The sequence below is a fragment of the Poromitra crassiceps genome (assembly GCF_964638095.1).
Source record: "Poromitra crassiceps genome assembly, chromosome: 14".
Lineage (NCBI taxonomy): Eukaryota > Metazoa > Chordata > Actinopteri > Beryciformes > Melamphaidae > Poromitra > Poromitra crassiceps.
The window spans coordinates 18573517-18594691 of NC_139633.1; the positions used below are offsets into that span (position 1 = coordinate 18573517).

At 46.6% G+C, this 21175-nt stretch overlaps 1 protein-coding gene across 2 annotated transcripts in view; it reads right to left on the bottom strand.

The window, feature by feature from the left end:
- The window catches only part of sbf2 (SET binding factor 2), a 133117-nt gene continuing 111942 nt past the window's right edge, over positions 1-21175 (bottom strand). Inside the window, exons 26-42 of one of the 2 annotated variants that reach the window (XM_083650852.1) lie at positions 20915-21116; positions 20022-20218; positions 18843-18980; positions 14240-14323; positions 11739-11813; positions 10342-10517; positions 9822-9998; positions 9280-9381; positions 7145-7330; positions 5685-5811; positions 4820-4947; positions 4063-4287; positions 3847-3954; positions 2399-2598; positions 1424-1511; positions 1207-1338; positions 1-1035 (exon numbers count right to left, since the gene is read on the bottom strand). In XM_083650852.1, the coding sequence (XP_083506978.1) occupies positions 937-1035; positions 1207-1338; positions 1424-1511; positions 2399-2598; positions 3847-3954; positions 4063-4287; positions 4820-4947; positions 5685-5811; positions 7145-7330; positions 9280-9381; positions 9822-9998; positions 10342-10517; positions 11739-11813; positions 14240-14323; positions 18843-18980; positions 20022-20218; positions 20915-21116 (2444 nt within the window). In that variant the 3' untranslated portion in view covers positions 1-936. The remainder of the gene's footprint in view (positions 1036-1206; positions 1339-1423; positions 1512-2398; positions 2599-3846; positions 3955-4062; positions 4288-4819; positions 4948-5684; positions 5812-7144; positions 7331-9279; positions 9382-9821; positions 9999-10341; positions 10518-11738; positions 11814-14239; positions 14324-18842; positions 18981-20021; positions 20219-20914; positions 21117-21175) is intronic. The other variant, XM_083650853.1, reaches the window with a different exon arrangement.

Consider the following 21175-nt stretch of genomic DNA (forward strand, 5'->3'; position numbering starts at 1 on the left):
AAAAGTTACACTTTTAATAAAAAATAATTTACATTACAAGAGACAAACATGTTATCCAGAAGTCAAAAAACAGTCACAATGTTTAAACAAAATAGAGAAACCATCACTTATTTAAATAGAAAAATGTCATGTATCTCTTTTGAACTTTACTGTGCAAATTCTTACCATTTAATGTGTCTTGAGGAAACGTCATATGTACATTATAAAGTAATGCCTTTTGCCTTGCTGTCTGCATCTGTTAGAAAATCTATATGTCATAAGGAGTGCATATTGTATTTTAGAGCTAAGTGCAAACAAATTGCCTCATCATGTTGTGCATTAAACTCTCTGAGTTTTTGGCAGTTCATACTTCTCCTTAAGCAGCAATAACCTTTCCTCATACTGTAGTAAAATATCTGATATAAATTCTCTTGTAGGCTATTTTCTATATTTTTTATTCTAAAATTTAACCCACAGTTTGAAATGGCCAGTGATATTGCTTTGATCTATTTACAGCTTAAGTAGGATCACCTTGTCTTGGAAGTGCAATCCGCTCAAACCTCAGCTTATCGTAACCTCGATCTCAGGTTCCTCCCTGACAGCAGAGACTAACGTGGCACGTCCTTCAACTCCAACTAAAGCCGACAGACAGAACGATGACAGCCTGACAGGCTGCTAAAGAACAGGCAGTGAGGTGGATGACAGAATGGATGAACAACATACATCCTTACATCAGGCAGAGAGGTGGATGACAGAATGGATGAACAACACACATCCTTACATCCTCCACTACCAGGCACTTAGTTCACTGTGGTCCTCGTGTTAATGTGATGCGATAGCTGAGCTGAGAAGGTGGCAGTCCCGTCTCTGCTCCCGGCCGCCTGACAGCACCTCTAGTGTCGATGACCTGACGTTTCCATGCTCTGACCTCTGACCTCGGGGTTCGAGGGTCGTGGCTCATGCATCAGAGATGCAGCTCTGGATCTTGTCCATCCACAGCTGGGCGTTGGGCGCGTCAGAAGCACAGAAGTTGTAGACTCGCTTGCTGGTCTTCAGCTGGAGGGACATGAGTCAATGGTCAAATGTGGACTAGAAAAGCTGAAGGAGACTTAAGGAAGAAAAGAAACAAGAGGGGTGCGCCGCGCGGTGCACAATTGCTCAACTGCGCATGCTCAGAACGAAGTGGCACTAGTATAAATGAAGACGATAAAAGTCACAGTTACTCACATCGAAAAAGGCCTTTTCGCTGATGTGTTTTGGAGCTCCTATGGTGGGAGTGGCTATCATCACTGACTCCACCTCCGCCAGGTCGATGTGGCCTCTGCAGTTGGTGTCCTCGCCGGTGTCGTAATACCTCAGCTGAAAAGACGCACACGTCACTGCACAGCCGGACACTTTGACGACACTTTGTGGTTTCACTTGGAACGCACTGTGGTCGACTCACCTGGTGTTTCGTGATGTCCAGGACAAACCAGCGAGGTTTCCAGCCTTTCAGCAGGGCTCCACGCTTATACAGGATCGCCTCATAAGACCTGGAGAACCACATACTGTCAGTTAAATCCTGTAAGTATTCACACTGTGATGCATTTGGATGCTTTGCCTCTGTACTTCCTCCCATTTTTTCAAATTTTACCCACTGGTCTCTCATGATTGAAACGCAGTCTCACACAGGTCTGCTCACGGGTTTATCGCTAAACACAAACGCTCGCACAACATATGGGTCATTCTACACAATTGGTCGTTGTCGCCGAGCTCCAGAAACTGTTCACCGAGGCCTCGGAGCATCTAGTCTGAACTGTAGAACACATTCTGCTCCAAATTACTGTGCAAAAGTCTTTAATCTCCAAAAACCAGCCTCGACCCATCAACCACCTGCCAAAGAGCTTCAGCACGGATAAGAATGTGATGGTGTGAGGCTGCTGTGTTATTATGTGATCTACAGCTAAATTACAGAGAAATTAATTGCTGTATGCTATGATTTGCAAACTGCATCATTAAATGCTATAAATTTCTGATAACATAAAAATCAGTTCCTCCACTTCATCTGATATCATCATCCCGCTATATCTTTGTCAAAATATTATTTAGCACGTGAAAGGTGGGGACCATGCACAAGTACGTAAACAAATCAATCCATAAATATGTAGATGTTATCACTGTTCATCTCGTACGGATAAAAATATCCTCACATTAAAGGCGGGACACTGTGTGAGTTCAACTTCACGGTAATTGTAGGGGTCCACACCCAAAGTGAGCAGAGTACAGATAATCCTTACAAACATGACACACAGCATACCATTGGGCTGTGTGTAATTTCCCCAAAACTGAACAGGCCCTCAGCAAATGTTATGAGTGAATCAAATCTCAACCTCCTGCCAAGTGATTTGTTCCAGGGGGTTCAGGGGGTTTCAGAGCCCACCTGTTCTCCTCATTCTTGGGGGTGAACTGGTTGTAGAGGGTTGCGGCGCGGCGGTTGATGCCATTGGCTGCTGCAGCGGCGGCGGGGCTCCGGTCCTCCCCCAGCCCGCTGTCTGGCAGGTGCAGCATGGAGCGCCGCTGGAACGCCTGCAGGCTGGACGTGGGGATGAGGCCCGAGAGGGACGCCGACTGCTTACGAAGCTGCAGCACACACGCACACGCACACGCACACACACACACACACACACACACACACACACACACACACACACACACACACACACACACACACAGTAAATCAAACTAGAATGCTAAAAAAGATACTGAACTAGAAATAACCTTCTCGCGGTGGTAGGCTATGCCTCCTCCAACAAGTCAAGTTGCAGTCTACATCCATGTCTGTCCAGAATGACTCATATAAGCACAAATACCCTGAAGTCCACAGTGCAGTGGGGTGGCCATTCAGCCTTATGGCACTTTAGGCAATGTTTGGGGTTACTGTCTGTATATATTTTAACTTTCCTCCCCTTAATGTGTTAATGTGTGACATGTGAGTGGTTCTGTTTTTGTGTAGGGACCCTAGGTCCCACAGGGACCTTTTCTGGTGTTACAATGTTGATCCCTACAACAGGTTTAACAAGTAAATCTTCGATGGACAAGAGACGCCTCTTAACCTGTAAACATCTCTGACGGCTTTTTAGCCTGTGTCCTTTTTTCTGACTTTATACTGTCTGTATATATTTTAACTTGATGTATTTTTCCTCCTAATACATGGATTTCTCTATATACTGTATGTGTGTTTAGCATTTGACATCTTTCTGTATATTGACAATCTATGATTCTGAATGCTCTACACCTGGTGCACTATCACGTCATGTAATTATGCAAATGTATGGGTATTTAAAGATGGTGTATCTCTGCTATGTCAGAAAGCGTCTGAAGAAGAGGCGACTGGCTCGAAACGTCACACTATATTTCAAAAGAAAATAAAAAAAACTACACGGGAGCTCCAGTGGTGTGCGGATCCATTATTTCTCTTGTAAGTAACTCTTTGATCCAGCACCCACCCTAACTGTGTTGGATGTGCGTGCCTCCTCTATTTTTACTATAATGTTTGGGGTTACCTCAACAACACAGCTAATTGTTTTCAATATGGAAAATGGTCCTACCCCTAACCCTCCCCCATACCCCTAGCCACTCCCCTACCCACCCCTCAAACCCCAACTTTCTATGACCACCAACATCGAATCTGTTCATTTCTGAGTCAAAGTGGATATTTGAGCCAAATTTGAAGAGATTGCCTTAAAGCGTTCCTGAGATATTGTGTTAACATGCATGGAAGGCAGATCATGAGGTCATAGTGACCTTGAACTTTGACCCCCAAAATGTAATCAGTTCATCAATGAGTCCAAGTGGATGTTTGAGCCATGGAGCTATGGAGCCACTCACATTTCCTTCCTGCTTGAGGTCTTCCTGAATGCTGACTCGGACTCTCTCCAGAGTTGTCTGCCACTTCTCTGGAGCCTGGCCGAGCTCACCCTCCAGCTTCTCAATGTCCTGGAGCCACATCAACGGCGATGAAAAAAAGAGGAAAACGGTGAGATATTGCATAAGAGCAAACAATGAGAAAGTCCAAGATAGTGTCGTTTGGCAAGAAACTCTTACAGCCAGCAGTTTGGTGATGGCGTCGGGCTGGGCGCGGCTCACGCTGCTGTAGCAGGGCCACACGATCCTCCTCTTGCTGGTGGAGATGGTGTCCGCCTCGTCCGCGCTCTCCGTCCTCACGACCATCATCCTCCAGTCGTAGCACGGCCCGGTGGACAGAGTCTCGTCCGTGAAGAAGTCCCACTTGGTCAGGTTTGGCACGCTGACGGATGGCTTCAGTATCAGCTGCGAGGCACAAATCAATAATATATCTATAATAATAACTAATTACTGCTGCTCTCCTGACTGATTTACTGTACAGACTCCTGGAATATGAAAGGGAATAGGAGAGATATGAGAGAACATCGCGGTTCTGCTCATACTTCATGTGAAGGCTTATATAAGCAACTGGGTATTGCCTTGTGAGGGAACTGGAAGGAGACAAGAGGGATTCTTCTACGAAGAGGAAAAACCCCATAACGGCACTATTGTGATAAGAAATTACTCCAGTGATCTGCTGCTTTTCATATTCTTTCTACTTAACCAACCATCCAAAACCCCGAAGCACCCTGGAAGGTCATCAGAAGATATTCATTTGTGCAATATCCAATATGTATGGAAGTACAAGGGAAGGGACGAAAGGCCACATGCAGTGACCGATTTGTTTGCACCACTACTCAACGTCGGAGCTGGATGGATCAAATGCAAATCCCTTCAACCATGTATATTCTACATGGTTGTTCTACATTGTAGAAGAAGGTCACACAAGAAGACTCACCTCGTTCTCCGTGGGGTTGTACAGGTAGTTGAAGAAGATGGGACTCTTCCTGTGCATCCGGTTGATGCACTCCCAGATACAGATGCCTCTCCGGGCGTGCTTGTCTCCCTTGTCCTCAAACAACGTTCCTGTCAGAGCGAGAGAGAGAAGACGCTGCTTCGTTGCTCAAGATTACTCAAGATAAAAAAAAGAGTCAATTTTTGTTTGTTTGTGTGGATAATAAATTCTGGCATGCCAGAACTACGTTCCCGTATACATTCAGCACCCATAACGATGTTGACACTGCACTGGCACAGCAGCTCCTAACAGATCACAACATCTCACCACATCTGAACAAGATAGTACCTTTCCAACTACTGTAGTAACTTTCTCTCTGCTGCTCTGGAAACTGCACATCACTTGTCAGTTGGGTAACCAATTAGGTGACATGCATTCCTAAAATAATGAATACCGCAGCATATTGAATTTGTAGTCAGTATCTTGTTATACCAAATATGTCTTTGGGATTCTTTGATACAGAGATTGAGCTCCTGTTGTCCAGTTGTAAATATCACTGTGGATTTTGAAGGTGGTGACATGGTGCTAAGGAGGGGTTACAATGTTACAATGTAACTAAACAACGTCAATGTTGAGAGCTACTGGTGGGACATTTTGAAAACGAGTTGAAAACCAACTGAGAAAATTTGTCACATGTCAATGAATGGTTGGCACAGAATATTCAAACCTTGCTAATTAGTTTAGAAAGGTGAACAGTTGTGATGTGAAAATACAGACATCCTCTAGCCAGTCACAAGAGTATACACACAGTATAATATGTGATAGCAGCATCCAAATGTCCCCTAGCATAATGTCACAGCACACTGACCATGCTCCAAGCGCTCATAGTCTGAGTCCAACAGGAAGGTCTTGAAGCGGTTGGAGATGTGATGATAAGCCAGGAACTTCACATAATGCTGATTAAACTCAAACTCTAGAGGGTGCTGCTCCAAAATCTGCAAAGAGACAGATAGAGAGAGAGAGAGACAGAGAGAGCGTCAGTCTTTGTGACAACTGGATCCTGTCCTCCCGTCCCGTGTTTTGGCTACACATCTCTCCAGTGCATACATGACCAATTATTGACAGACACAGGACCCCTCCTCTCCTGGGGGGGGAGGGGGGTTAAAGGTGAGTGACATCACTGCCAGACACAATCTACATAGGCAGAGCTAATGGGAATATTGTCCCCATCCAGCGGTGTGAGGTGACCAAGAAGAGAGAAGACCTCAGTGCTCTGCTGAATATCTGTGGCCACCTGGGTCTACTGGCAAAAACAACAGCTGTTTTGGAGATGAGGCACTTCTATTTTCAGTGCTTGTCCGAATCCCCCCTCTCCCCCCTCCATTTATTGGTCTCCAGGACCTCGGACCCCCGCCAAGCTGCCTTCGCAGCCGAGCCAACAGTTTGAAAAGACAAATGCAGAAAGTATGTGTTGATGTAAGTGTATGGGCGTGGGCCTGCAGCGCCCCCAGGAGACACCGAAACACAACGCATTCTCTAAAGTTAGCATTTTGGAGCGGAAACGGTGCTCTGGAGTTTAGCTGCACCGGCTCCATTCTCATCGACCCCCCCCCCCCATACTAAAGCACACCCAAAGCCTTTTCAGCCCTCCATCTTCATGACCCCCCCCCCCATACTAAAGCACACCCAAAGCCTTTTCAGCCCTCCATCTTCACGACCCCCCCCCCATACTAAAGCACACCCAAAGCCTTCAGAGACACTTTCAATCCCCAAAACTGCAATTTTCCACTCGTAGCTCTAAACACGCATAGAAACACGCTAGCACGGAAAGCCCGGCGCTGATCACTGGGTTCATGGACCATCTGGGCCACAGCCTCCCTGGTGCACCGCACTGTCTCAATTACTTATCGAACACAGGGAATGCAAAGTGCAAAACTAAACCAAATGTAAAGATATTGACAGCTGAATTTCTCACCCCCCCCCCCCCGGCTTTCTCCCCTCTTCTCTTTTGGAGGAATGAGATGAGCTCATGGAGACGGTTTAAATAACGTTAAGGCATGGGGGGGGGGGGGGTGGGGGGTGGAGAGAGAAATGGCGTAGATGAGGCAGATATGCTGTGTGTAGGGGGTACCTGTGGGACTGGGTGGGGGGTGGGGTTGGGTTTTGTAGGCACACCTGGTGCACACAGTGCACACAGTGGGGTTGGGTTGGGGTTTGTTTGTAGGCTCACCTGGTGCACACAGTGGGGTGGGGTGGGGTGGGTGGTGCTGTAGGCTCACCTGGTGCACACAGTGGGGTGGGGTGGGGTGGGTGGTGCTGTAGGCTCACCTGGTGCACACAGTCCAGGAACTGCAGGAAGACGGGGGTGAAGCCGCTGCCCTGGCTGCTGGGACTCAGGTTGCTTCGCTGGCTGAACTTGTGGCCGAAGGACAGCCACTCCTTCTCCAGCAGCACCTGAAAGCCCTCCAAAGTCCTGTAGAAGGGGTCGCTCAGCAGCTGCACCAACGACACCACCTACAGGCAGAAAGACAGAGGCGAGAGGCGAGTTAGTGCTGCACTTTTTCTGATGGTGATGTTAGCACAAAGTTGATATATGAATCCCCTTGTTAGCTATAGAGACGTAATGGGAAAATAAATAAATGATCAAGGCTCTCTTCTTAGATTTGACCAAAGTGTACCAATACGCTTCAGTAAACCGTGTCTTTTTAGTGGGTGGTATCACCTAACTTTGCATCACCTTAAAAACTGAACACAGTGGTGAAAAAGCTGCCAAACCTCTCGTCACACAATGTTCAATTGATTGTCGGTTTATGACAAAATGCATTTAACATCTTCAGAATTAAAAAATCTTCAGCCACACTTGAGCTCGTTCCACAACGCAGCAGAGCCACTTGTCTCCACATGCGATACGTTTGGCCTGCCTCCCCGCCTCTCTGCCTCCCCGCCTCTCTGCCTCCCTGCCTCTCTGCCTCCCCGCCCCTCTGCCTCTCTGCCTCCCCGCCTCCCTGCCTCTCTGCCTCCCCGCCTCTCTGCCTCCCCGCCTCTCTGCCTCCCTGCCTCTCTGCCTCTCTGCCTCCCCGCCTCTCTGCCCCTCTGCCTCCCCGCCTCCCTGCCTCTCTGCCTCCCCGCCTCTCTGCCTCCCTGCCTCTCTGCCTCCCTGCCCCTCTGCCTCCCCGCCTCCCCGCCTCTCCGCCTCCCTGCCTCTCCGCCTCCCTGCCTCTCTGCCTCTCTGCTTCCCCGCCCCTCTGCCTCCCCGCCTCTCTGCCTCCCCGCCTCTCTGCCTCCCCGCCTCTCTGCCTCCCTGCCTCTCTGCCTCCCCGCCTCTCTGCCTCCCCGCCTCCCTGCCCGTGTCTGCTGCTCCAACACAGCTAATGAGCCCTGACGCGTGTGGAATGAACGGGAAAAACAGTTGATGACTTCCCCGGGGGGTTTACTAGAACATCCAGGCCCGAGTGGTGGAGAAAGCCCCGGTGCACCCCGGTCCAGGCCTAAGCCCCCCAGATTAGTGCTCGACTACAACGGTCTGAAGAATGGATTTAAGAGAGGAGAAGCGAGGCATGAGAAAAGAGAGCGGAGAGAAACACACAGAGAGAGAGGGTTAGCATGAGGACGAGGAGTGGAAAAACAGAGAGACAAGGGTGGAGAAGGCACAGAGGAGCGTTTTGCATCCTGTCCTGTCTGCTGGGTGTCTATGGGCCGCGGATAGCCAAAGCATATGGAGCCCATTTGCCTGCGGAAGCCCCGATCAGGCGCCGGCGTGCCGAGGGTGGCGGCCCGCGGAGCGAGCCGCTCTGGGCCCAACACGTGCCTGGCATCGGGGATCCAGAACCTTGTGCTTTTTAAACGGCAGCCCAGGGCTTTGCAGAGCTAGTAAACACATTTGAAGGCCACGCGCTTGCGACACAAACACGTGTGCTCAACAGGTCGGCATGGAGGAAAATATGAGGTCAGAAAGCAGGCGTGACAAGACGATGTTGCAACGTGAAGGGTTGCGGACAAGCGATGAGGATTTTGGCTTTTGAGGAACCTGGCTTTTGTTTACACGTCTTAAAATCAGAACCATGCGCACAAATCAGTGACATAGCGTTCCACAAATCAGTGACATAGCGTTTCGAGGCTGAAGACATTTTTATTACTCAGCTGTGTATCATCAGGTCAAAGAGAGACAGCATTCATTAGAAGTGAGAACTTGGAAAGATAGGTGTGGCAGAATCTGATGTCACACACCAAGCCACTTTCACACATGAACTCCGGATCAGGTCAGGGTTGCCCCCCACTGAGCCTGCCCTGGATGATAGGTGAAGTGTACCCTTTCACACATGAGGCATGTTGCTTTCACAACAAGGCACCAAACATAAAGCTCTCTCTGGCTACACTGTGCTCAGTCCCTTCTTCCAAGGTCTTCTGCTTGTCTTAGCTGTGTGTTTACTGTATTCACGCAGGTGTTTGTGTGTTTTCCTCACTTGTGTAGTGATGTCCCAGCCATCCTCCAGGCTGAGGAGAACAGATGAGCCGCTGTCCAGAAGCTCCACCAGAAACAGTGCCAGCTGCAGGATCTTGTGAAGCTGTGGGAGATAAACGTGCACGTTAACATGCGCACGCACACACACACACACATATGCGCGCGCGCGCGCACACACACACACACACAAACACACACACGCACACACACGCACACACAATTAATCCATTCTGTGCATTATGACCATTTTTGGGCTGCCGGTAAATTGCTCTAGTGTGCTGACTGAGCACAACTAAGCAGCGTTTCCCACAGATAATATTGTTCCACAGCCGACGACATGCTCATAAATACTAAATGTAAAGACTGAGGCAGCAGGGGGTCAGCAAGATAACTAGCTTGATAAGAGCTCCACTGCTCTCCAGTCTTTGTGTATATCCATTTCCCCTGGGAAAAAGCTTCAGAGTGGATTTACCATGATGTGAAAGTCACGTTTGGCCGTGCGTGTGTGTGTGTGTGTGTGTGTGTGTGTGTGTGTTGTGTCACCTGTAGGATCCACTCAGAGTCCTGCAAGGCCTTGAGGAAGGAGTCCTCGGTGTCTGAGGAGGTGGCACTGGGAGCACAGGCCCTCAGCAGCTTCTTAAAAGCAGCTTTGACCTGCCGGGTGTCTGCAAAGTCCACAGGCACCAGTTCACAGTTCAGAGAAGAGTCCACCTTCAAGCCCTTCAAGGCAAAAGAGAGAGACTTGTCAGTGGAGCAATATACAACTGACTGAATTTCAATCCGACTTTTCATTTTCAACAAAATCTGTCTACAGACAGACAGACAGACAGACAGACAGAAACCGAAACCGCTTCTGTGGTAGTTCCCGCTACAATAGGGGTCTCCAGGACCACATTGCTGCCATGACGACGCACACGCACACACGCGCACACACACACACGCGCGCACACACACACACACACACACACACACACACACACACACACACACACACACACACACACGGCTGGTAATAATACAAAGTCCTCATAGCCGCCAAAAGATACATTACTCTCTTTCTCACCCGTAGATGGGACTTCTCTCCGAAGATGTAGAGTGCAGCTTGCTGTTTGAGGAGCTGCGCCTGCAGGCTGTTGCTGCCTGCAGGGGGTGCCAGATCCTTCCCTGCCAGCCTGGCGCCCACGTCCGCTGCAGGGTGCAGGCCGAGTCTGCTGCTGGAGCGCAGGCTGGCCCACATGCCTGCAAACACAGAAGAGGCAAGACACAAGCAGAGCCGGCCCGGTTACAAAGCCATACAGGATATATCCATGTACACTTGATGTCAAACACACTTAGACTGAATGATGAACAACACATGACATGCTGACTATTTACATGCACAGCAGTACAAACAGGGATTATGTAAACACCTTAATTCTTTCAGTGCACAAAAAAGAAAAAAATAAATCCTCAGTGTTGTGGGTGTTGAGATATTAGAAGCAGAAGTTGTTTGACTTTTTTTTTAGCAAGTCAACAAGGCTAGCATGCAACAACACTTCCACAACTGCATGATTCACTGTTAGCAAGGACATGCTTTTTCACAGTCGTTATTTTCAGGCCCCTTTGAGTTGCACTTGGCATCGCTGGCAATTTGCTAACGTCAGCTTCTGTCACCAAAGCAGTGATGTGGCTGCCTTAACATCACCTGCATGGACTCGCACTCACAAACCAGACAAAGATAAGACATCCTGACAACCCGAAATAACCTTTGGGCGTCGTAACCGGAGTGTTCGCACTGAGATTGGAATTGGTGTTTGGTTTCACGAGCTGCTTGTAACACTTTCCCCAGATGTTATCAATAAGATAGGTTGTTGTTTACATGCAGCCTACTGTACCCCTAATGAGGGGGTGACTATGACTGCAGTTTAGACCTCATAACCGTAGATAAACAGACATGACCTTTCCACCGATAAATCCAACCAATCAGAAAACATATCGTACAATATGAACGTTTCCCTGACTTTTACAGATATGAACCAAATCCTAATCGCTTTGAGGCACATAATATGGATTACCCAAGATCTCTTTATACTGCGGGCCGTGGCCAGTGGGGGCCTCATTCTGCGTGATTCATGCCCGGCGCTGACATGACAAACAGCTTCCTTCCCTCCCCGGCCCGCTCGCTGACCACAATCAGCCCCGCTGAGCCGACACATTAACAATGGAGACGGCCACATTAGAGCAGCCACTTTGGTTTGGGGGGGGGGAAGAACCACAACTCCCAGAAGGCACCCACAAAGTCAGTCACGATTAGCCCTGTGGCTCACAAGGTCTTTGTAAGGATGCGGGTCTGACTGCAACGTGATGTTAGTGCGTGTCTTGGTTAGAGAAGACCCGCGTAGGTTAGGGGAAGGGGAAATGATGATGAGGAAGATGTGCGAAAAAATGTTATTATATCTGAAAGAGACAGGTTCACTATACCTTGATTCTGCATTCTCCCCTTACTGGCAGGTTTTTGGTGTGAGTGAGTGAATAGTTTATCCTTGTACCCAAGCACTGGTGTACAGGAGGGAGGGGTAGGAGATGGGGAGGAGAGAGGCATACAAAAATAAATAAAAAATATCACATCAACATCACAAACTAATACACACCCAACCGTTTGAGACCACAGAAACACAGTCACGCATGGTCAAGTTGGAGAGTTACAACCATAGACCGTATAAATATATGGACGTAGCTACCATTGGTTTTTGGACTCGCGTTTTGGAAGTCTTGAGGCTGACCGTCGCCATCTTGGTTATTTGGAGCCAGAGGTGATGTGTATTTGGACGCGTAGAGCCACAGCGCAGCCTGTAATTGGTCCGTGATCGGCGAGCTCCCTCACTCGCTGACAGTCTTTTTGATCATCTATTTAAAATGTATTATTGTAAATTTAAAATGTATTTTAATTTAATATTATTTATTATTTATTAAAATTGGATCATAATTTACCAAATGAACATGCTTTATTTAAAGGGATAGTTCGGTTTGTTTGAAGTGGGGTCCTATCAGCTAGTTCGATACACTAACTGAAATAGGTACAGTGTTCTGGACGCTGAGCGCACCGTCTATCGAGACCCAGCACTCCCAGCACAGCCTCCACAGCTCTGTCTCTTTAGTACAGGGGGCCAAGAACTAAAACGTAATTTAGCCACCTAAAACAACGCCCACCTAAACAAATCAATATCAGTGTATATGCACGCACGCTCTATTTTGACAATTTTCAGCGCTTTACTTTACCGTCAAACAGCCCTCTCATTCGGCACTATTTCCTCCCAACCGTACAACTACCTTATTCCAAACAAACCCAACTATCCCTTTAAGAAGACTTGAAACTGGCAATTGAGACGATAAACTCAAAGTGTTTACTAGGGCCATAATTCAAGCACCTTGAGATTTGTTTTACATTTTAAAGTGTGCTATATAAATTAAAGCCATTATTATTATTATTAAGTGAGAAGCACGGTCATTTTCCCATTCACTTCCATGTAATCAGACTTCTTTTTGCAGCCAGTGGCGTCGCCCCCTGTAGGCAATTTGAAAGATTTCCCGCATTGGCTTCACCAACAGAGCTACGAGCTAGCACCCCTTGGTTACAACTGTGGGGCAAAAGACTGAGCTGCTCTCCCCTCCTCCAAAAGCGACAGAATGAAAGATGTTAACTTTTCAATTTGAGAAGATCATGAGAGTGATTGTCATTACAAGATACATGCATGAGTATGATTGCCCATGATTATGACTGATGGCACAAAGAAAAGGTATGATGACTGCTTTCTGGAAGGAAGAGAATGATGACATGATGTAACAATGTTGCACTTTGGATCCCGTAAACATGATTAAAATGTTGCTTGGCTGTGTTGCAATCATGTGGCAAAGGATGGGAGTATTTCAAGCAGTCTGAATCCATGTGTCATCCTTTTGTGTGAGAACTGAGAACTATAAAGAGTAAAAGAAAATGAAAACGCTGAATACGTTTCACAAGAAATTTCACTCCTGACCTTCATCTAACATAGTGAGTAACACTCGCTGTTTTGCAGCAACATCATATTTCTTTGACCAAGACAAAACAGTCTGACATGTCATGACAGTTAGTGCCGATGCACACACTCCCTTTTACAATCCAAAGTTCACATTCCACTCAGTCATGATGGTGGTGTGTCGGGTTACAATTATTGATCTGGAAGATTACATTTGGATCCTGCGGTTTTGCCAAGGTCAGTTAAGGTCAAAAAAATAATAAAAAAAAGACGGATGAAGACAATGAATTTATATCAAGAGATACTTGCAGAACAAATCAAAATCCCTACTTTATGCTTCATACTCATGTCTGCTACCATAAGAAGCTCATAAAAACAAACCTCAAAGTAACAAATTCTTCATATAACAACCTGCTTCATTCACCCTGGGCACTAAGACTAGGATTACCCTTCACATAATTTTTGATCTGATTAAATACTATATATATATATATTCTATGAGGAAAATGTGACTATATTTATTTAAATCTGTGTCTGCGCTGACTTTTCTCCTCACTCTCCTTTCTCCTTTCTCCTGCCTCTTTACATTTCTTGTACCGGTATGTGCAGTGTGACTGGATTTTGTCCACATTACAAAGTATTCCAATCACAGTAAGTGTTTATGAAGAGCCGATGGCAATGTGAACAATGAGTGTGACTTGTTCCAGGTGTGACTGGATATGAACACTAGTACTGAAAGACTACCTGTCGCCTCAGAGAACCATCCCCTCTCCCACATGACTATTCCTGCAGGTTCATGGGCAGGAGGGGGAGATTCCTGCAGGTTCATGGGCAGGAGGGGGAGGTATGTGTTCATGGGCAGGAGGGGGAGATGTGTGTTCATGGGCAGGAGGGGGAGATGAGATGTGTGTTCATGGGCAGGAGGGGGAGATGTGTGTTCAGAAGGAAATGGAAGCCAAAACTCACCCCCTCGAGTAAAGCTGTTTGAGAACGGGATGTCTAAATGGACAGGCGCCATCTTTGGTATCCTAGATGTCCTCCTTTCACTGCCTGAAGACAACACACACACACACACACACACACACACACACACACACACACACACACACACACACACACACACACACACACACACGCGCACACACACACACACACACACACACACACACACACACACACACACGTACACACACACACACACACACACACACACACACACACACACACACACACACACACACACACACACACACACACACACACAAGTATTATTCCTCTATTGTTGGAATAACATGAATGGACCTGGGAGACAGGTTCAGGAAGATGGTTCAGCCTCAAGAAAGCATCAGAAACAAGACAAGTGGAAAAGGTTGCACATCTACAAGCAGAAGCAACACTGACTGTAATGTTCAATTAAGGCTTTTGGCTCAGTCTGACATTATGGGGATTAAGTGAATCGCATTTCCCCATTAAGAAGCCCCTGATCTGATCTGATCTGATCTGATCTGATCTGATCTGCTCTGCTCTGATCCTTACAGTCTTAGAGCTACTTCAAGAGCTGAGGGGCGATGGCATTAATGATGATTTGGAGGCTTTTTAACACAGTTAACAGAAATGCTGATAATGCACTTGACTAAGTATGTGTGTGTGTGTGTGTGTGTGTGTGTGTGTGAGTGTGTGTGTGTGTGTGTGTGCGTGCGCAAGCATGTGTATGCACGTGTGCGTGTGTGTGTGCACGCACACGTGTGTGTGTTGTTAGCATTATCACAGCGTTAATACAGAATCTTCTATTATAAAAGGGAGCATGTGGGCAATGTTCTCTGTTTTAATTTTGTCCCGGAAGTGATGTCATCAGTGATGTCACTTGCGGAATTGTGCATTGTGACATCACTGATGATGTCATAAGAGCAAGTGAGCCTGCACAGCAGTCACGCTGCAGGGCGGGTGAGGCCACGCGGCGAGCGAGCCTAGGAATCGAGCGCGCGAGATGCCTAGTAATATAACATTACAATGGCATAAAGAGGTGAAGTTTGAAGAGATGGATGATTTGGAAGTGACCACAGGTTGTCCTGTTCCTCTTACATAACCTTATATTGTACAGCATTTCCTTCCCAATATATTTCTCACAGTCACACACACACGCACGAGCACACACACACGCGCACGAGCACACACACACACACACACACACACACACACACACACACACACACACACACACACACACACACACACACAGCAGAGGAAGACTCACAAGATAAGTAGCTGAAAAATAACCAGTGACCAGGGCAAACACAAAAAGAAAAGGAAAGAAAAACGATTGCCAGATGGCAGAGCAAAACAAAACAAAAATAATTGTGAAAGTGCAAGTCTGCAGTTTCCTTCTTTATCAGAAGAAATGCATACTAGACGTCCTCCTAATCAAACTCCCTCTCAAACAAACCAAGTGTTTTTGTATAGAGAGCAAATAAAATAAAAAGTTATCTTTCAGATAGCTTAGCCTGTCTTCATCAAGGTATCTCACAGGTGTAAAATCAATGACGAGTCACCCAAAAATGGACAAAACTGTAACCCTGTGAGAAAAACAGCTTTCGGTCATAACCTACTGAGAGGACCAGGGGCTGGACTCACGAGTTCATTCGCTTTCTTCTTTAGTCTTAAAAAAGTTAATATCCATCAAAACAGTTCTTGAGGATTTTCTTTATTAATTTCTTTGTATTTTTAATCCTACAATAAAATAATATATTAATAATAAATGGGATTCTTGAAAGCAAAGTTCTGAACATAACCTGGGTTTTTCAAAGTATAGTTTCACTTACTGTATCTTACAATAGTAGGATCTCATGAAAAGAAGCAGTTACACTTCATAGGCCTTCAGCCACAAGACAACAAATATCTGACTACAGTTCCTGCAAAGTATCTCCAGAGAGTGTTGAATAATGACATCACATGCTAGAGTGTCTGATTTCTAAAGCCCCCACACACGATCCGTGGTAAAACAGCTCTGGGCGCCCGGCTGTGCCGTTGTTTTCTATGGGGAGAGTGCTGCCTCCCAACTATGTGGCAGCAGCGCTACCTTTGGCGTCACGCACCGCTCAAATTTGCCACCGTGCACCGCGCTCAAAGTTCAAATTGTTTCAACTTTGACCTAGTTACCGCTGACCTTTCTCCACTCTACTGTACCTCACGGCAGTGGTGCAGTGGTCTAGTAGTATATAGTCGTGTAGTAGTATATATATATATATTTAGAACACGGCTCTCTTGAATACTCGATTCTGATTGGTCAATCAACAAGATTCACCGGTCATTATTTCTCGACAACCGACCGCTGCTCTGCCACACCTGGATTAATCAGTTGATAAGAGCCTTTTGTCAGCAAGACACTACTAATTAGGCCAACCAGTTGCAGCTGTGGTGTCTTGTGTGCCAATTATGAATGAAACCGCTTTGTCGTTGAAAACGCTATTAAAAAATCTATTTGAATAATTATTTTTGTCAGATTATTGAATGATTTAGTTGTAGGCCGTGTTCTAAGCGGCATAATGGATAGTGAGCCGGTGATTACTGGAAATAATGACCTTCAGGTCATTATGCGCATTATGCGCGTCGGGCTCAATATCACCTGTCGGTCATTATTTCGCCAGTAATCACCGGCTCACTATCCATTATTCCTTATATATATGCCAAAATAATGGATGCATTCAAGTAATTGAGGGATGCATTATTACAGAAAGCAGGCTAAATCTGTCCGGATTATAGAGCCAGAATAATCCCAATAGGGTTTCCTGTCTCTACCGCCACTTTTTCTTTTAAGGGCATGTGAGATTACCAATAGTAATGTTATTCTGGGTGTTGGAGTGTACCTGGTGAGAGGCCTATAGTCATGTTATTCTGGGTGTTGGAGTGTACCTGGTGAGAGGCCTATAGTCATGTTATTCTGGGTGTTGGAGTATACCTGGTGAGAGGCCTATAGTCATGTTATTCTGGGTGTTAGAGTATACCTGGTGAGAGGCCTACAGTATAGTCATGTTATTCTGGATGTTGGAGTATACCTGGTGAGAGGCCTACAGTATAGTCATGTTATTCTGGGTGTTGGAGTATACCTGGTGAGAGGCCTATAGTCATGTTATTCTGGATGTTGGAGTGTACCTGGTGAGAGGCCTACAGTATAGTCATGTTATTCTGGGTGTTGGAGTATACCTGGTGAGAGGCCTATAGTCATGTTATTCTGGGTGTTGGAGTATACCTGGTGAGAGGCCTACAGTATAGTCATGTTATTCTGGGTGTTGGAGTATACCTGGTGAGAGGCCTATAGTCATGTTATTCTGGGTGTTGGAGTATACCTGGTGAGAGGCCTACAGTATAGTCATGTTATTCTGGGTGTTAGAGTATACCTGGTGAGAGGCCTACAGTATAGTCATGTTATTCTGGATGTTGGAGTATACCTGGTGAGAGGCCTACAGTATAGTCATGTTATTCTGGGTGTTGGAGTATACCTGGTGAGAGGCCTATAGTCATGTTATTCTGGATGTTGGAGTATACCTGGTGAGAGGCCTACAGTATAGTCATGTTATTCTGGGTGTTGGAGTATACCTGGTGAGAGGCCTATAGTCATGTTATTCTGGGTGTTGGAGTATACCTGGTGAGAGGCCTACAGTATAGTCATGTTATTCTGGGTGTTAGAGTATACCTGGTGAGAGGCCTACAGTATAGTCATGTTATTCTGGATGTTGGAGTATACCTGGTGAGAGGCCTACAGTATAGTCATGTTATTCTGGATGTTGGGAGTATACCTGGTGAGAGGCCTACAGTATAGTCATGTTATTCTGGATGTTGGAGTATACCTGGTGAGAGGCCTACAGTATAGTCATGTTATTCTGGATGTTGGAGTATACCTGGTGAGAGGCCTACAGTATAGTCATGTTATTCTGGGTGTTGGAGTATACCTGGTGAGAGGCCTATAGTCATGTTATTCTGGGTGTTGGAGTATACCTGGTGAGAGGCCTACAGTATAGTCATGTTATTCTGGGTGTTGGAGTATACCTGGTGAGAGGCCTACAGTATAGTCATGTTATTCTGGATGTTGGAGTATACCTGGTGAGAGGCCTACAGTATAGTCATGTTATTCTGGGTGTTGGAGTATACCTGGTGAGAGGCCTATAGTCATGTTATTCTGGGTGTTAGAGTGTACCTGGTGAGAGGCCTATAGTAATGTTATTCTGGGTGTTGGAGTATACCTGGTGAGAGGCCTATAGTAATGTTATTCTGGGTGTTGGAGTAGACCTGGTGAGAGGCCTATAATCATGTTATTCTGGGTGTTGGATTGTACCTGGTGAGAGGCCTATAGTAATGTTATTCTGGGTGTTGGAGTATACCTGGTGAGAGGCCTATAGTCATGTTATTCTGGGTGTTGGAGTATACCTGGTGAGAGGCCTACAGTATAGTCATGTTATTCTGGGTGTTAGAGTGTACCTGGTGAGAGGCCTATAGTCATGTTATTCTGGGTGTTAGAGTGTACCTGGTGAGAGGCCTACAGTATAGTCATGTTATTCTGGGTGTTAGAGTGTACCTGGTGAGAGGCCTATGAGGGAGCGGTTGGACAGGGTGCTGTTGCCGTTCATTTTGAAGTAGATGGGGATGGAGTCCAGTATGGCCTGCAGGTACTTCTCTTGTTCTAGACTACTGGATGTCTCTGAAGAAGCAGGGGCTGTCGGGGCAGAAGACAACACTCACGTTACACAATTACACGTCCAGTGCTTTGTCGGCAAAACATCAACAGGTTGCTTTTGTTGGGTGTGCTAATGTGTGTGTTGGCGAAGTGTGTCTACGCAGATTGGAATTTTAGTCGTGTTAAATACGCAAATACTGCACGCAAGGAATGCTAATGCGAGTGGCCTTGCGTAGTACACACAGCGACTTCCTAGAGCCCTGTCTGAGGTAATACCCCGTTTATCCACAAGAGGGAGCAAAGCCACTAGTCTGGATGGGTGTTTAAAAATTACTACTGAAGAGGAATGTGTACTTTTATACACTCTCCATCGCTGACAAAAGAAGAAGAAAAAACAAAGAACACGGTATGTGCACCTTTGAGAATATTATTTTCTTGGCATGCACTGGTGATGAAATAGTGATGCGTTCTACAACAAATTGGTCACATTTGACTATGCAGAAAGGATAGACATCCCCTTTGCTTGGGTCTTTGTGATGCTGCCTGCATTTGCTTGCATAGACTATGTAACGGGCCTTAGTTACGATTACGAACAATTCAGAAAGAATGTAAAAAGAATGTGAGACTGAAGCCCAGAAAAAATGGCAAAGGATAAGAGGGGAGGAGCTAATATTATGAAACCTAGGCTCTGCTACTAACTGAAAAAAAGCAATATACCCAAGCTAAGTTACTGTCTGAGTTAGCTAGTTACCCTTCCAAGTTCAAACTAGCCATACTAGCCTACAGCTATCTCGTTAAACTAATTTAGTTAACAAGCCTCTCATACTTCTAAGATCATGAATGCCATAGTCCTGATTCCTGAATGAAAAAAGAAAAAAATCCATTGCCATTTACTTTGGCTGAAGTTTCTTCTTTGCCGTTCAAGTTTGCTAGTACTGTGGCTAACTTCAAACAAACTGTGGTTCTCTGACTCAGTCCATTAAGGTTGAACAAACCAAAACGATTATTTCTGCATCCAGAAGAACTCCGCCTCCAAGAAATATTGGCATAGCTACAACTCCAGTCTGGTGTGTGTTGTACCTGTTGAGGAGGGGTTCTGTGACTTGAACAGCCCCACCACACTCTTGCCGTGGAAGCCTCCTGAGCGCAGCAGCACGGCTTTGGTCCGAGGATGTTTCCAGCACACCACAGGCAGGCGGTTGTGCCGGTAGCCGCGGGCCACCTTGTGGAGACTGCTGTCTTGTACAGCCTGGGGGACCACCAGCAGCCCTGGGTAGCTGAGAGAGAGAGAGAGAGAGAGAGAGAGAGAGAGAGAGAGAAGGCCCATCTCAAACACTTAAATGAGTCCTGGCAAAACTAGTTGTACATACATGTTTTCTGTTACTGACTTGCCAATGCTTTTAAGACATGAGTGGGATTATGACTGTGTGTGTGTGTGTGTGTGTGTGTGTGTGTGTGTGTGTGTGTGTGTGTGTGTGTGTGTGTGTGTGTGTGTGTGTGTGTGTGTGTGTGTGTGTGTGTGTGTGTGTGTGTGTGTGTGTGTGTGTGTGTGTGTGTGTGTGTGTGTGTGTGTGTGTGTGTGTGTGTGTGTGTGTGTGTGTGTGTGTGTGTGTGTGTGTGTGTGTGTGTGTGTGTGTGTGTGTAGGGGGGGGGGGGTGTGCTTTTGTATAACAGCCTGGATTTGAATTTGGGTCAGCCAAGTAAAGGGGAACTCCCCAGTGGGCTTTTGAGATATTTCGGCTTACAAAGCTTCCGTCAGGGCCACAGACGCTGTAAGTTAATATGCCCGGCACGACGGTGTTGAGAGATCAGCAGGTTTCTGGACTCATGTTTCTTGAGTTCAGGTTGAGCCGTGTTGCAGCAGAAGCAAAACGGAGCAGCGGCGCCGACCCGTAAGCGGGCGTGTGTGAGGGGGCGATACCTGCGACAGAGGGAGTAGCGTCTGTTGACGGGGCGTGTGTGGGGGGCGATACCTGCGACAGAGGGAGTAGAGTCTGTTGACGGCGGTGATCCGGAACTGCTCGCCCGTCTTGGAGCGGGACGAGCTGGCGGTGATGGTGCCCAGGCCCAAGCGCTGGTAGTCACGGAAACAGGCCCGCTCCACCAGCTGCTCCATGGTGGACTTCTCCGATGCTCGTAAAGTACTGCTGAGGGGCGGCTCACCATCGTCTGAGACTAGAACACATACAGTAAGTGCACATCAAGTCAAGTTTATACGTACAGTATAGCTCTAA